The sequence below is a fragment of the Eulemur rufifrons genome, chromosome 12 (genome assembly GCF_041146395.1).
Source record: "Eulemur rufifrons isolate Redbay chromosome 12, OSU_ERuf_1, whole genome shotgun sequence".
NCBI lineage: Eukaryota > Metazoa > Chordata > Mammalia > Primates > Lemuridae > Eulemur > Eulemur rufifrons.
This window is the reverse complement of record NC_090994.1, coordinates 23,092,687-23,110,909: the sequence shown is the minus strand read 5'-3', so window position 1 is coordinate 23,110,909 and position 18,223 is coordinate 23,092,687. Positions and strand designations below refer to the sequence as shown.

The window sequence follows — 18,223 nt, the reverse complement described above, 5'->3', positions numbered from 1 at the left end:
TGTGGTATATGTATACAATGGAGTAATACTCAGCCATAAAAAAAAAAAAAGATGAACTAACTATTGTATTATCCTGGATACAGCTGGAGCCCATTTCTCGAAGTATCACAATAACAGAAAAATAAACAAACACTACATATACTCACCATTAAATTGGTACTAATTGATCAACACTAATATGCACATATGGCAAGTAACATTCATATGGTGTCTGGCATGTGGGAGGGGGGAGCAGGGGATGCGTAAATCCATACCTAACAGATATGGTGCGCGCTGTCTGGGGGAGGAGCATGCCTGTTGGGCGGTACAAAGGCAATTTACATAACCAAAGTGTTTGTAACCCCGTAATACTATGAAATAAAAAATTAAATAATAAAAATAAAAATGCAGATTAATAGGGGAAAAAAACTGTGGTAGATCTAGAGATTGTAATATTCAGCACTAAAGATAAAGGAGCTATCATGCAATGAAAAGACATACGGGAACCTAAAATACATATTACTAAGTGGAAGAAGCCAATCTGAAAAGGCTATATACTATACGGTTGCAACTATATAACATTCTGGAAAAAGCAAAACTATGAAGACAGTAAAAAGATTAGTGGTTTCCAGGGGTTAGTGAAAAAGGAGGTATGAATAGGCAGAGCACAGAGGATATTTAGCGCAAGGAAAATATTCTGTACACTACCACAATGGCAGATACATGTCACTACACATCTGTCAAAACCATATAGAATGTACAACACCAAGAGTGCACCCTAATGTAAACTATGGGCACTGAGTGGTAATGATGTGCCAGTGCAGGCTCATCAATTGTAACAACTGTACCACTGTGGTGCCAGATGTTGATAGTGGGGGAGGGTCTGCATATGTGGGGACAGGGATTTCATGGGAATTCTGTATTTTCAGCTCAATTGTGCTGTGAACCTAAAGCTGCTCCAAAAAATAAACTTTATTAATTAAAAAAAAAATGGTTAGTTGGTAAATTTTATTTTATGTATATTTTACCACAATTTAAAACTAAAATTAAAAAACAAGGATTATTATCCATTAAAAATACATGGGTAAAATATCAAAGTTCAAGATAGACCAATGGATTTTAATATGGCATATTAAGAAAAGTTCAGTTTGGTACCAATGTTATTAAAAGAAAAAATAAATTAACAAAATTATTTTTAAAAATAAAGTTCATTAACATGTTTTAGATTCTACATTGTAACTAACCTTTACTGTTTGTCAAGTTTTGGTGTAGTATCCAAATAATACCCTCAATCATCTAAAAAGAGTATTCCTCCCTTTTCCAACTACATAGGCTAGATTTTCTTCATATAATTCAAAGGAAACATACAGCAACAGATTAAATGCACAAGCAGATATGAGAATCTGTCTTCTATTAAAGCAGATAATAGATTTACAAAAATGTAAAACAATGCCACTCTTCTAATTTTTGTGTTTTGGAAAATAGTTATTTTTATTTTTAAAAAATGTTACTTAACGTTAACTTATAACAGGAGCCAGGCACAGTGGCTCACACCTGTAATCCTAGAACTCTGAGAGGCTGAGGCAGGAGGATCACTTGAGGTCAGGAGTTTGAGACCAGCCTGAGCAAGAGCCAGACCCCGTCTCTACTAAAAATAGAAAAATTAGCTAGGCATGGTGGTATGCGCCTGTAGACCCAGCCACTTGCGAGACTGAGGCAGGAAGATCCCTGGAGCCCTGGAGTTTGAAGTTGCTCTTTGCTAAGCTGATACCACCACACTCTAGATGTGGCATCTAGACTCTGTCTCAAAGAAAAAAAAAAAAAAAAAAAAACATGTAACAGGTCTATTTTACTGTTATTTTTAAATGAATTAATACACATTCTTCAATTTCTACATTAATATCTAATATGATAAACACTGACAGACATAAATACACATAAAACTCTGAGAATTTAATTGTTAATGTGTAAAGGAGTTCTAAATTCAAAAAGTTTGACAACCACTGCATTAAAATATGATACGTGTTATGTACTGAACGTGTCCCCACAAAATTCACATGTTGAATCCCTTACCCTCAATGTGATAGTATTTGTGATGGCCCTTGGGAGGTAATTGGGGTTAGAAGAGGTCATGGGGTGGGGCCCTCATGATGGGATTAAAGCCCTTACTAGAAAAGACCTCGGAGAATTTGCTCCTGCTCTGTCCCTGCACACAAAGATAAGATCCTGTGAGTACACAGGGAGAAGGCAGCAGTTTATAAACCAGAAGAGAACCCTCATGTAATCCAACCATGACAATACCCTGATCTCCACCTTCCAGCCTCCAGAACTGTGAAAAATAAATTTCTGTTGTTTAAGCAATGCAGTCTCTGGTATTTTTTTTATTGCAATGGGAGCTGACTAATATAGTACGCAATAGCAAAACGTCTGGAAACAATCCAAAAGCTCATTAATAAGAGAACAGCTAAATAAATTGTGGTTACCGCCAAACAATGGAACACTATGGAAACGGAGGAAAAAGACACTCCCTGTACTGACTCAGGATGGCAAGATTCAGAATAGCGTGTAAACAAAATAGGAAAATAAGAACATATTGAAATATTTTACTTGCATGTAAATCTCCCCTACCATATACTATATTTTAACATTTTTTGGAACTCTTCCTACTGTTCTTCCTTTCCTGCCACAACGTACCTCTGTGGCATAGCAGACACTTCATTTTTCTGTATTGCAACACAAATTATTATCATATGCAGGCTAAGTTAGGAAGGAAAAAATAATATCTGGGGAAAGTCAGGTTATTTTGAGTTTTAATGGAGTTCAGGAAGTTTCTGAGATGCTTATGTGAGTGCAAGAGTAACAGGCTCTCGGTCGTCTTACCGGGTCTGGCGGCTGGCAGGCCACAGAGCCCGGCAAGCAGCATCATTAGGCCGAACATGATGTGGCTCCTCGGTTCCAAGCGGCGACTGAACGACCGAACGACCGAGCGGGCGGCCATTGGGCGGGCGAGAGGCGGGACGCGCAGCCGCGAGGTTGGCAGTGGCGGGGTGGGGACCAGGCTGCGGCGAGGCTGTTGGTCCAACTGCCGGCCTGTGCCCTGGTCTCGTCCCCCACAAACTGCCAAAATTGTAACGCTTCCGCGCGCTCCTCTGTATCTCACACTTCCTGGGTGCTTTTAAAAGCGAATTTGTGATAGTTTCTGAATTAAAAACTACACACACACACACACACACACACACAAATATACACATATATATTCATATTTACTAAGGCTGTTTCTAAAATTTAAAAAAGAAAAAAGTGAGCTAGCCAGACGTGTGAAAAGATTCCAAGAAAAGGAAAAGTGAGTCGATTTTCGTATTTGGGGAGGGGGCCTGCTACAATTTTTTTTCCACCTTCACTGCCCAATGGACTTAGTAATCAGGTTGTGTCTTTTTCCTCCAATCTGGTTCTCCATAGACCCTTGGCTAAAATTCACATGATGTCATTCTCTTACTCAGAAACTTCTCAGTACAACGAATACTTTGCAGTGAAAGAGAGAAGACCCTTGTCCACAACTGCAGTACCTATGTTCCAGTAGAAAGTTCTAGCCAATGCCGCAGAACGGTTTTTAAATTTTTCTAAATTTGGACCGTGGCCTGACACCTCGTTTCTCCTATGCCCAACTCTAGTCTTTCCCAAACATTGCTTAATTCCTTTGTACTACAATGCTTCCTCCCTCCAAGCCTCAGCCCCCGGCCCCATCTAGATGCATTATATTTTAATTCCTTTCAAATCCCAAAGAATGAATTAATCTTTCATATTAATTAATAGAAAGTCAGACACATAAACTATTAAAAGGCCCTGTGGGAAAACAGAAAAGTTCACTTGGGGAATCAACACATTTGAAGTGATAGTTGAGATATGATTTTACAGACGCATGCAATTTCAACAAAGCAGTCTAACCCTAAAAGAGAATAGCACAAGCCAAAACAAAGCAACAAAAAAAATACATTTAGCTTGTTATCTCAATGGGTACAGCCAAGGTTAGGCTAACACTTTCTAGGCAGCAGTTAAGCCAATGCTGGTTTCACCTTGCCTAATGGCAATTAGAACAATTACAGTAAATGCTTATACTTGTCAATTAATATTCTGAATCAATTTCTAGTTCTCACCTTTCTTTGTTCTTTCTCTCTCCTCTGCCTTTCCTATTTATACCTTTAATAGGGCAGACTTCATATTATTCTTACATGTGTGTATGGTTCTCTCCACAACAGATGATGTACTTCTAAAAGGCGGAAAACAAATCCCATTCAGAACTTATATATCACAGTACCTAATACAGTATCTGCAAAACAGTAGGGTTTCGGTAAATACTTACGATATTTTTAAAAATCTAATTTGTGCTTAGAAAGCCTGCATTGTGCTTAACTCTATGGTTAGAGACCCAGGCTTGATAAAGGGAAATGCAATAACCTGAAGAAGGTCAGTTTGTGGACATACAGTCAAATAGGGATATCAAACTTACATATAATTTATCCTTGATTATCATTCCTTTAGTAAGTAGAAAGGAAGTCCTTTAAAAGTTTCAAATTTTGAAGTGGCATACACGACCAGGAAATTTTACAATTTTTAATAGCAATTTAGAATAAATCAAGGACCAATCTATGTAAAAAGCACATAAAATATGTAAATATATATACATAAATAAAAGAGGTTCAGATTAAATAGTCTTTTAGAAAAACTTCTAACCAGTTAAAGATCCAAGGAATTATCTAATTCTAAGTGTTAAGTGACATATTAATATATTACCAATCATAAAATTTCAGTGATATGCCCTGCAATTTCAAAACTTGAGACTACATGAGCAAAAGGCACAAAGATTTTATTGTTATATGGACTCATTCAGAGATTTAAATTGAAATGAAGAACACTTTCATTTGGAATGGCTCACAACTTTTAACCTGTACCCGATTGTTAAAATAATGTGCTATATTCAAAGAATTGAAATTTCTGCTTTCTTCAAAACTAATCTGTTTTCCTTTAGCAAAAGCCATCATGCACAATTTGGCAAAAGTCTGAAAAACTAATGAGATAATATCTGTAAAAATTTGACATGATTTTATCTCAGATTATGACTTTTTAATTAATAAGATTGTAAACAGTTGAGTAGGAAGTTACTAGGAGACACAAAAGAGAATTTCAAGTATTTTATTTATTGTAAATGTTGTATCTGTATATACACAAACCAAAAAAATGTTTTTAAACTAATGAAATTCAGTTAATAAACCTATTAAACTTCATTATGAAAGGTTATGAAAAATTTTTAAGTGCTTAAAATTTTACTGTCCATACCATTTCTTCCACAGTAAAAATTCATTATTTAACACAGCTGAGATAACTCAGATACCACAGTAACTTTTTTGTACTTATCTAAAAAAACCTTTTTCTTCTTTTTCTCCAGCCTAATTTCTATGAAAATATTAGTTTCAACAGAGACATGATCTAGCAAACCTTAGTAAATGTAAACATTCTAAATGATTTAATAGCAAGCTTTGAAAATTCAGATTTTAGACTTAAAGTGCTCATGAAATTCTCAAGTGGTTTTATAACAGCTCAATTGATTGAGGATATTATAATTGTTGCTGTTTTATAGCCATGAATCAACAACGTATCTGATTAGATCTATTAAATACCTCGTACCTTAAAGCTTATAATTTATTTAAAATAATGCTATTGTAAAAGGATGTCATGCTTTAACATGATTCATAATAGAAATTCTAATATTAAATTAATTTCCCTAATAGTTAATATCTATAATTGAAAGATCATAAAAATGGAAGCTAATAACTGTACATGAATACACACACTCTTTTAATATATTTTGTACTTTCAAAATAATATGACATCTTAATTGTGGTTCTTGTGCATTCTTCTGAAGACAGAATATTTGCTTATGCATGTAGTGAATGACAGACAAGATTCTAGGGTATAACGATTATTAATCCGTGCAAGATGAAAAATATTAGATATTATTGGCAGCTAATTAGTCGATTTTCATAGGTATTAGATTATCACATGTTCAACCAGAAACTACATTAATGATAACTAAGGTCAAAAATTCAGAATAACATTTAACCACATAATGGCAAATCTTAACACCATTACAGTTAATTTGAGAATCATTGCAATAACATATTCAAAATAACATAATCCATGTTAAGTGCATTAACCTCACATATGATCAAATAAGACTTATTCAATGATGGAAATGGAAATGTTACTCTAAATTCCCTGGCTTGACTGCATTGCCTTGTATTTCTCAACACCCACACTCAGTTTCTGTTTTTCTGTGTTAGTAAAGTTTGTTTTGTGGTATTTTGTTTTCATTCATAGTTGCAACAGGAAGAAAGGCTTTTCAAGAAAATATCAGAAAAAAAAGTATTAGCTCAGTTCCCTGAAGACATTTGCAAAAATAAGGTTAAAAAATCAAGTGAGGGAACTATATAAAGGAGGTGCAGGAGCAGGACGAGCAGGCATCAAATTTCCCTGAGATGATATTTTCGGCTGTGGTGGAGGTGGCCTGTGAGAGGGGAAAAGAGATAGTTAATAGTGTGTTTGGACTGAATGAAATAGTGCTGTATTCATTACAAGCTCAACATAACACCATCCCTCAACATCCCTGACAATAGGTAAGGGTACCTTGTATCCTGAGATTATCACTAATACACTATTCAATGGTTAAAGGGTTCCAATTAGAGTGTAAAAAGAAATAGTTTAAATTAATACTACTCCATAATCAACAATGTTATATGAAGTTTCTAGTTTACATGTTTTTAAAAAGAATAACACATGAAATTATAAAGCCAAATTGTAAAAAGACAAACAAGGACACTAAGTAAATTAAGCACTTTCTTGTGCTGTAAGAATCTAAGGGCAGCAAGTTACTAAGTGTAAACCTAGTTCTGTTTTACATACATAGAGCTGAAATTCCAGCTCCCTCAATGTGATGTCCACTCTGAGAATTAACCCTGCTATTACTTCTATATCTGTCCATCTCAATCCTCAAACTTTAACCTGTGGGCACCCTTCCTTAACTTCTTCATGCAATCCTAGTGTACCTCTATTCCAGTAACACATTGGAACACTACCTGATGAATCTCTCTCAGAATTTATATATTTTTCTCTTGATCCTCAGATTTCAATGTGCTCTTATTGCTTAATTAAGATTTTGTATGAAGACACTCCTCAGTGTTGCAATGCAACTGTAATTTGAAGGACTTCTTGGGGGTGGGAGGGGTCACATGCATTTTATGTGATGAGAAATGTAGTAATAAATTTTCTCCTTTCCTGCTGATTTTAAGCCCATCCACTGAGTCTTTAATTTCAGTTCTTGTGTTTTTCAGTCCTAAACTTTGCAGCGATTCTTTTTTTAAAGTTTCTAGTTCTGTGCTGAAATTCTCAATCTTGACTATTAATTCCATGACCTAATCATCAGTTATTTTAAAGTCCATATCTAATAACTATTAACTGGATACTCTCTGAGTCTGTTTCTACGTTCCTTTGCTTCTTGGTTTTAGTCACATTTTCTTTTCTTGTACACTTGGCTTTATTTGACTGTGAGCCAAACATAAAAAACTGTAGAAGTCAGCTGAGGATCTAGTTCTCCCGTCCTCCTGGGTCCCAACACAAAGCCTGGGATATTTGCAGGGTACTTCCTTCTTGGAAGGACTCCAATTTTTGTCCCCCATAAGTTCATTGAAAGTTCTCCGTGGCTTCCCAGCCTCTCAGTTGTCAGAATAGGTAAACATATCTAGAACATTAAAGTGGCCCCCAAAGCTGGGAATATTTCTACATGTCCTTCTTCTCCTGAACCTTATCCTAACAATTCCTAACTTCCTTGGTCTCCTGTGCCTTCAAACACATATTTTCTTATATGGTCTAGCTTCTCTAGCTGTTCTCAATGGGAAGGCTGGTCCAATCTACCTGGTTTCCTAATACTGGTTATCTTAAAAGCCCTTGCTTCTGAATCTTATATTTACCAAAGGCTGCAGCAACAGCTGATTACATATGTCTTGCTCAGGCTTCTTTAAAATTTCATGTTGACACTGCACTAATATGGCAAAATTTATATAAAAGTTCTTAAAAAGCCTTTCTGCAAATCATATTCTATCTAAACTGTTGGCAATAAATACTTCACCCTTAATTAAATTAAAATATAAGGGAAATTATTAGACATTAACTCTTGGGTTTTATTCTGGTCAAGTAATCTAAACGAATTCACTTCAGACCTTGATGGGAAGTGCTGAGGCTGCTTGGCTGCATAGGTTGGTACTGGAAATCTATTTGCATATATAGGCTAAAAAGAAAGAAATAATAAAAAGGTCATTACCACAATATAGTCATAAATATATTTTCTATATAGTTTGTTTTCTATATAAAAGTGTTATTATATTATATTAATATACATAAAATCAAAGAACAGACTACAAGTGAGTATCCCTTATCAGAAATGCTTGGGACTAGGAGCATTTCAGATTTCAGATTTTTTTTTATTTTGAATATTTGCGTATACACAATGAGATATCTTGGGAATTGGACCTTAGTCCAAGTACAAAATTCATTTCTGTTTCATATATACCTTACATACATTGTATAATATTCCTAATAATTTTGTGCATGAAACAAAATTTGTGTAGATTGAACCATCAGAAAGCAAAGGTGTCATGATCTCAGCCGCCCGTGTGGATGATCGGAGATTGTTCGGCATCGCCATCATTCCTGACTCTGAATTTATATGCTACCACTAAGCAATCATTTTCTTACACTGACTCACACAAAAGTACTTCATAGTGCACTTAGACTGCGATCCATCACATGAGGTCAGGTGTGGAAGTTTCCATTTGTGGCACCATGTCAGTACACAGAAAGTTTTGAATTTGGAGCATTTTGGATTTTCAGATTAGGGATGCTCAACCTGTGTTTACTTATAATGCTGACACTTAAATATTTTGCTTATTCAACATATCCTTACCACAGAATATAGAATACTTAATTCTTTTAAGGTTATATTTTTAAAATTTGGTTCAAATCAATTTGCATTAGTTAAAAAGTAACACATTTCCTCTGTGTGTGTGTGTGTGTGTGTACACATACATTTATTTATTTATTTATTTATTTATTTATTTATTTATTTTTAGAGCCAGAGTCTTGCTTTGTCGCCCAGGCTAGAGTGCACTGCAGCCTCAAACTCCTGGGCTCAGATAATTTCGACATATAAAATTCCAAAGAATGTGAGTTTACAGTCAATAAAACAAAGCACACTAAAAGACAAGTGACCATAACAGAATCAGCAGAAATAACAAACCTGAGAACCTGCCAAGACCATACATATAAAATTATCAGATAAAGCAAATAAAGTAGGTGTTTTTATGTGTGCAAAGAAATAAAAGCATTAAGATATATAATAAAACTATAAGAAACAATCACAAATAACCAGGCAGATTTGAAATTGAACCAAGTAGAACTACAAAAATAAAATATACTATAAAACTAGTAAAATAAGATATTCAACAAATCAGCTAAATACCAGATTGAGCACAGTTTAGGAAAGACTTAGTGAATGGAAGATAGATCCAATATAATCAGAATGGAACACACGAACAAAAAGATTGGAAATATCAAAGAGAGATTAAGAAACATGGAGAATAGTGAAAAATCTAACATGTAGGGACTTCACGAAGGAGTTAATAAGATAATACAACAGAAGCAATATTTAAAGAAATAATTGCTAAGAATTTTCCCAAATTGTTGAAAAACAAATTCTCAGATTTGGGAAGTCTACTTATCTGCAATGGAGTTTTTTAAGTCTATATGTAGACCAATTAGTGTAAAGATACAGTAGAAAAACCCAAATGAAAAAGACATTACTAGAGCAGCAATCAGGATAACAGATAACTTGTAAATTCCAACAGAGGATGCTAAAATGCAGTTTCTTTAAAGTCCTTAGGAAAAAAAAAAAAAAACTGTCAGCGAAAAATATTTCAAGCAGACAAAAACCGAGAGAATTTACTGTCAAATGTCTTCACTGAAGGAACTTTTAAAGATGTCCTTTTGTTTTTTGCTATTCTCAGAAATGGTAATAGTGGATAAAAGATGTCCTTTTGAAGTAGATATGCCAGAAGGATAAGCTGAGATTCTATAAGGAATGGAAAGCAAAGAAAACGAGGCATAGCTACAGCTCATAGAGCATTTCATATCTGCCAGACACACTTCTAAGTGCTCTACATGTACTAATCCCTCTAATTTTCACAAAAATCATTTGGGATTAGTACTGTTGTTATCTTCATTCTATAAATAAGGAAATAAGTACAGACAGCTTACGAAACTTGCCTAAAATTACAGCTAATAAAGTAACAAAGGATTCAAACCAGGTACTTTGGCTCACAGTTCATGCTCTTCACAATTAAGGTGCATGGCCTTATAAATATAAACAAACATTTCATGATTCAATGAAAATATCTATATTATAGAATTTTAAAGAAAATTAATAGTGGACAGTAACAGCAAATAATCAGTAGAAAGTGATCAGAATTAAAGCATAAAGGTCCTTATGTTGTTTAGAAAAAGAGTAAATGTATTAATTTTAGCCATTACATTAAATACGCATGTTAAAAATTTTGGAATAATCTCTAAAAAAATTTTATCTATGTATCTAATTTATCTAACAATGCATCTAAACACTAGCATAGGAGAAAAATGAAATGCGGTAAGAGAGGAACTAAATCAACCCAAAAGAATACAAGAGGAATTTGGTGTGGAGAAGGAATAGAAAAAGCAGGAAAATAATGAAATCACAACATAATACGGTAGAAAAACTATATTAATAATTATAATTAGTGTAAATGAATTAAAGTCTCCAATTAAAAAACAAATGTTTTTTAAAAATTAAAAATTCAGGATTTTCTATTTATAAAGGCCAACATCTAAAAACAGGTATCAGGGACTACTTTAAGGACTTCTAATCATCAACATGAAAGATGAGAACTGAAAGATTATGGGGAAATTTTTAAATATGTTTTAACTGAAACTAAAAGCTTTTCCCCTAAGATTAGGAATAAGGCAAGAATGCCTGCTTTTCCCAATGCTATGCAACATACTACTGGAAGATCTAGTCAGAGTAATTAAACAAGAAAAAGAAATAGAAGGTACCCAAACTGGAAAGGAAGAAGTAAACGTCTCTAATTACAGATGATGATATAGATGATGGTCTATGTGTGTATATGGCGGGGAAGAGAGAGATACAAAGAGAGAATTCCAAAGAATATACAAGTAAATTACTAGAGCTAATAAATGAATTCAGCAGAGTTGCATGGTATAAGATGAACAGGTGAAAAACAGTTGTGTTTCTATACGCCAGCAATGAACAATCCAAAAGGAAAATTAAGAAAGCAATTCCATTTACAGTAACATCCAAATGAATAAAACATCTAGAAATAAATTTAACCAATGAGGAAAGACTTAGTACACTGAAAATTATAACACATTGCCAAAATAAATTAAAGTAGACCTAAATAAATGTAAAGATAGCTAGCATTCATGAATTCAAAGATTTAATATTGTCCAGATGTCAATACAGCAGATTAAACAGAATCTTTATTAAAATTCCAACGGCCTTTTCTTTTTGCAAAAACTCCAAAGTAGAGCCTCAAATTCATATTGTATTGTAAGAGGTCTGAAATAATCAAAACAATCTTGAAAAAGAAGAACAAAGTTGGACAACTCCCACTCTGCAATTTCAAAAATTACTAAAATGCTGCAGTAATCAAAATGTGTAATACTGACATAAAGATCAATAGGATAGAACTGAGAGTCTGAAAATAAACCTGTACATCCAAGGCTACTGATTTTCCACAACGTTGTCAAGTCCATTCAATGTAGACAGAACAGTCTCTTCAATAAATTATATTAGGACAAATGTATTTCCACATAGAAAAGAACAAAGTTGGGCCGCTATCTCATAGCATATACAAAAATTAAGTCAAAATGGATCAAAGAACTAAATATAAGAACTAAAAATATAACCTTACAAGGAAACATGGGATTAATTCTTCATGACTTGTATTTGTCCATGGATTCTTAGATATGACACCAAAAGCACAAATAACAAAAGAAAAAATGGTAAACTAGACTTCATCAAAATTAAAAACTTTTGTCTATCAGAAAACATTATTGAGAAAATGAAAGGGCAACCTACAGAATGAAGAAAAATATGTGCAAATCTTATATCTGATAAGGGATTAATATCCAGAATATATATAGAAATCCTACACCTCAACATTAAAAAGACAAATACCCAATTTAAAAAATGGGCAAAAGACTTAAGTAGACATTTCTCCAGAAAAGGTGAACAAATAGCCAATAAGCACACAAAAAGATGCTTAACATCATGGCATTTGGATAGCCATATGCAGAAGAATGAAACGGGACCCTATCTCTCACCACTCACAAAAATTAATTCAAGATGGGTAAAAGACTTAAATGTAAGGCATGAAACCATAAGAATTCTAGAAGAAAATGTAGGAGAAATTCTTCTAGGTATCAGTCTAGCCAAATAATTTATGACTAAGACCCCCGATGGCAATTACAGCAACAAAAAATAAATAAATGGGATTCGATTAAACTAAAAAGCCTCTGCACAGCTAAGGAAATAATCAACAGAGCAAACAGACAACCTACAAAATGGGAGAAAATATTCACAAACTATACATCTAATAAAGGGTAACAACTAGAATCTATTAATACAAAGAACTCAAATCAGCAAGCAAAGAACCAACCACATTAAAAAGTGGGCAAAAGACATGAAAAGAAAGCTTTCAAAAGAAGATAGACAAATGGCCAAGAAACATATGAAAAAATGCTTAACATCACTAATCATCAGGGAAATGAACATTAAAATGACAACAAGATACATCACCTTACCCCAGTTAGAATGGCTTTTTTTAAAAAGTCAAAAAATAGATGCTGGCGTGGATGCAGGGAGAAAGGAATGCTTATATACTACTGGTGGGACTGCAAATCAGTACAGCCTCTATGGAAAACAGTATGGAGATTCCTCAAAGAACAGAAAGGAGACCTATCATTCGATCCAGCAATCCCACTACTGGGTATCTACCCAAAGGAAAAGAAGTCTTTTTATCAAAACAGATACCTTCACTCAAATGTTTATTGCAGCACAATTCACAAATGCAAAGATGTGAAATCAACTCAAGTGTCCATCAATTCATGAGTGGATTAATAAAATGTGGTATATGTATAGCATGGAATACTACTTGGCCATAAAAATGGAGGAATTAATGCCTTTTCCAACAATTTGGATGAAATTGGAGACCATTATCTTATGTGAAGTACCTAAAGAATGGAAAAACAAATACCACATGTACTCACTATTAAATTGGAACTAACCAATGAGCAGATATGTGCACAGAGGGAGGTAAAACTCAGCGGAAATCAAGCAGGGGGAATGGGGAGGAGGGGAAGGGTAAAAAACTACCTAATGGGTAAAATGAACACTATTTGGGTGACAGGCACACTTATAGCCATGACTCAAGCATTACAAAAGCAATGCATGTAACCAAAAACATTTGTAGCCTTTTAATATTTTGAAATTTAAAAATAAATAAATAAATTAAATTAAAAGAGCTAATATAATCCTTCTTAAACTCTTCCTAAAAACTAAAGAGGAGGGAATATTTCCAAACTGATTTCATAAGGCCAGCATTATCCTAAAACCAAAGCCAGATAAGTACACCACAAGAAAAGAAAATTACAGGCCAACATCCTTGATGAGATGAAAAAATTCCTCAACAAAATACTTGCAAACTGGATTCAACAACACATGAAAGGTGTTTTTCACCATGGTTAAATTGAGACTGCATGCAAGTATGTTTCAACATATGTGAATCAATAAATGTGCTACACCACAATAACAAAACAAGGGGAGGAAAATATGATCATTTTAATAGATGCAAAAAAATTGATATATTTCAATATCCATTCATGATAAAAATTCTTAACAATTAGGTATAGAAAGAATGAACATGGACAATATCACAAACCCACAGCTAACATCACATTCAATCATGAAAAACTGAAAATTTCCTATAAGATCAGGAATAAAACAAAGATGCCCATTCTCACCACTTCTACTTAACATAGTACTAGACATTCTAGCCAGAACAATTAGGTAAGAAAAAGAAATAAAAGGCATTCAAACTAGAAAGGAAAAGATAAAACTGTCTGTGTTTGCAGATGATATGGTCTTATATATAGAAAATACTAGAAACTCCACCAAAAAACAATTAGAATAAATAAATTCAGTAAAATTGCATGATACAAAGTCAACATACAAAACTCAGTAGCATTGCTATACACTAACAACAAACTAAAAAGGAAATCAAGAAAACAATTCTATTTAGAATAACATCATAAATAAATGAATGAATAAGGAATATGTTTAACCAAGGAGGAGAAATATCGGTATAGTGAAAACAAAAAAAAAAAAAACATTGATGAAAGGAACTGAAGACACAAATAAATACAAAGACATCCCAGGCTCATGGATTGGAAGAATTAATATTGTTAAAATGACAATACTACCCAAAGCAATCTACAGATTTAATGTAATCCCTATCAAAACTCTAATGACATTTTTCATAAAAATAGAAAAAACAATGCTACAATTTATATGGAACAAGAAAAGACCATGAATAGCAAAAGTTATCTTCAGCAAAAATAACAAAGCTGGAGGCATCACACTACCAGATTTCAAAATATACTGCAAGGCTACACTAATTGAAACAGTACAGTACTGGCATAAAAGCAGACATACAGACCGATGGAACAGGACAGAGAGCCCCAAATCCACATATTTATGCTCAGCTACTCTACAAACACTTCAAGAACACAAAATGGATAGAGGACAGTCTTTTCAATAAATAGTGTTGGCTAAAACTGCATATCTACATGCAGAAGAATGAATTATCTCGTTATCTCATACCATATACAAAAATGAATTCAAACTGGATTAAAGATTTAAACATAATACCTGAAACTGTAAAACTACTAAAAGAAAACATGGGGGAAAAGCTTTTTATCACTGGTCTTGGCAAAGATTGTTTGGCTATGACCTCCAAAACACAGACAATAAAAGCAAAATTTAGACAAACAGGATTTCAACAACTAAAAGCTTCTGTATAGCAAAGGAAACAGTCAACACAGTGAAGAGATAATCTATGCAATGGAAGAAAATATTTGCAAACCATATATCCAATAAGGAGTTAATATCCAAAATACATAAGGAATGCAAACAACTCAGCAAAATACAAATTACTCAATTTGAAAATGGGAAAAGGACCTGCATAAGTATGTCTCAAAAGAAGACACACACATGGCAAACAGGCATATGAAAAAATGCTCAACATCACTAATCATTAGGGAAATATAAATCAAAACTATAAAAACCTATCACCTCACATCCATCAGAATGGCCACTATCAAAATAACAAGAAATAACAGGTGTTGGTGAGGATATGGAGAAACTAGAACCCTTGTGTCCGTTATTGATGGGAATGTAAAATGGTGTAGTCATTATGGAAAACAGTGTGGAAGTTCTTTAAAAAATTAAAAATAGAATTACATATGATCCTGCAATCCCACTTCTAGGTATATATCCAAAAGAACTGAAAGCAAGATCTTGAGAACATATTTGCACATCCATGCTTATTGCAAGATATTCAAAATAGCCAACAGATGAATGAACCTGAATGTCCATCAACCAATGACATTCACAACAGATGAATAGATAAAGAATATGTGGCATACACATACTATTGTGCAGCCTTAATAAAGACGGGAATCCTGTCGTATGCTACAACATGGTTGAATGTCAAATATATTATGCTAAGTGAAATAACCCAGTCACAAAAAGACAAATATTGTATGATTCCACTAATATGAAGTATCTAAAATAGTCAAAATCACGGAAACAGAAAATAGAAAAGTGGTTACCAAGGGCTGGCAGCAAGAAGAAGAGAGAATTAGTGGTAATAGAGTTTTTCAGTGTTGCAGATCTCGAGAGCTATGTGTGCAACAATGTGATCATACTTGACACTACTATATATATAAAAATTGTTAAGATGGTAAATTTAATGTGTTTTTTACCACAATAAAAAATCTTAAAAAAATGTTTGAAATGACAAATTTTATTTTATATATATTTTACCACAATAAAATAAGAAAAAAATATACCAAGGATGAAGAAGAGTATACAGGTAATTCTTAACTAGCATGCATAGGGAGTGCGTGGCCATCTTCTATACATGGTGATATGGAAAAATCTCTAAGGTATATGGTTAAGGGGGAAAAGGGCATGACAATTTTTGTTTCCTTTTTATAAGAAAAAAAAGAGGGTGGAATAGACTGTTTCTGTATATATACTTATATATATTAAAACAAAAGAAGGATATCTAAACATTTCATCTCCACATAATTGGAAAGAATTTGAAAGTCTGATAATACCAAGTGTTGGCAAAGATTTAAATCAACAGGAATGCTCACATACCACTGATGATACAATCATCCAATGGTGTAGCATTTGGATGATTTGAAAAACATTTGGTAATTTCCAGTAAAGATTCACTATCTTTCACCCTAGAAATTTTATTAGTACATGCTCTGGATCAGTGCTATCAGAATTTTCTGCAATGATAGAAATGTTCTGTATCTGTCCTGTCCAATACAATAAGCCAGCAGCCACATGTGATCTGTTGAGTGTGGTTAGTGTGACTGAGGCTTGGGATTCTTAATTTTATGTAATTTAAGTGAAATTTAAATAGCCACATGTGGACAGTAACTACTATATTAGTTCAGACCTAGGACACACACAACATGCACAAGAAGATATTTACAGAATGTTCACCTCAACCTTTTTCAAGGTAATAAAAAACTGGAATCTGGTAATTGGAAAGTTAATTTTAAATTATGTGCTATTTAAGAAATATAGCAGTATCAACAGTAAAAATCAATGAATTACTATACATATCGATACGGATAAATCACAAAGTAACGTTAAGGGGAAAAGCAGGTTGCAGCCGTATGTGTAAAATATCAACTAAGACATTCCAAAAAGTTTAAAAACAGATCCAAATTAACATTATATATTATTTAGTGATATATTCATATCAGTAAAAGTATAACATTATGCTAATTCTCCCCAATACACTTACAGGGATACTGATTATCAGTCCTATTGCTGAAATAATTCTGCCTATCCAGGAGTTCAACACCAGATCTCTGGTAACATATCCTAAAGAAGCCAGGTATTAAAAACAGAAAGATTGCAGACATAGAAAAAAATTGTGATAGCATAGGCCCCATGCCATTTCCCAACCAAAGCAAGGCATTCTTAATTCTAGATGTCTTCCTCCATGTTCTCCAAGCCAAGGACTCTGCTAGTTTTCCTTTAATTAACTCAGAGATCACCTAGAATACTCCTGAATTTTTAAGAAAGTTTCTATATTTATATCTATGTAACTATTTTTTTAATCTTTAAGCATGCAATACTTTTATATAGTGGAGAAAAAGAATTTTTCATTTTAAACTTACAACTTCTCTAGGAGTCGTCACTGGAGAAACATGTCGAGGAACACTCACTGGCTGTCTGGAAACATTTGCTTGATTTTTGCCATCTGATCTGAAAGATACAATTACTTTTGAGCTACACTGAGATCAAAACATTTCTACAGGACATACTACACATACTTTGCATTTTCCCAAATACAGAATAACAATGTCAGTAGTGGTAGTGATGATCATGACGATAGCTGAAATTTTTATGGTACTTTTAACAGCTTTCACACATTTTTAATCCTTACAATATTAAAGATTAACTTTTCTTCTCAAGTCTTCCTAAAATCAGAGAAGAGTAAAAACATATTCCTAGACTGCATATAAAAAACTTAAAGTAATCACTCTAAAAATCAGGAAGTCCAAGGGTAGCAAACACATTGGCTGGAAAGATATCAGCTAAGTTTTAGACATGCTGAGGTGACAGCAAGTCAGCTAGGTACAGATGTATGGGAGATAGCTGTGGTTATGGAACTAAAACTGCAAAGATGCAGACTGGGAAATATCTGTACAGACAGGCCAGTTGGAAGTGTGACAGGAAGGATGAGAAAAAAAGACCAGGAAAATAAATCTGTCTCAG

The 18,223-nt window shown here is 33.7% G+C and overlaps 1 protein-coding gene across 3 annotated transcripts in view; it reads right to left on the bottom strand.

The window, feature by feature from the left end:
- Window positions 1-4,897: 4,897 nt before the first annotated feature.
- The window catches only part of ADAM9 (ADAM metallopeptidase domain 9), a 95,971-nt gene continuing 82,645 nt past the window's right edge, over window positions 4,898-18,223 (bottom strand). For all 3 annotated transcript variants that reach the window (XR_011235242.1, XR_011235243.1, XM_069485280.1), the window contains 3 exons: window positions 17,623-17,710; window positions 8,250-8,317; window positions 4,898-6,541 (listed from right to left, as the gene is read on the bottom strand). Coding sequence is in view for 1 of the 3 variants with exons in the window: in XM_069485280.1 (XP_069341381.1) it covers window positions 6,448-6,541; window positions 8,250-8,317; window positions 17,623-17,710 (250 nt within the window). In the remaining 2 variants the exon portion in view is untranslated. The remainder of the gene's footprint in view (window positions 6,542-8,249; window positions 8,318-17,622; window positions 17,711-18,223) is intronic.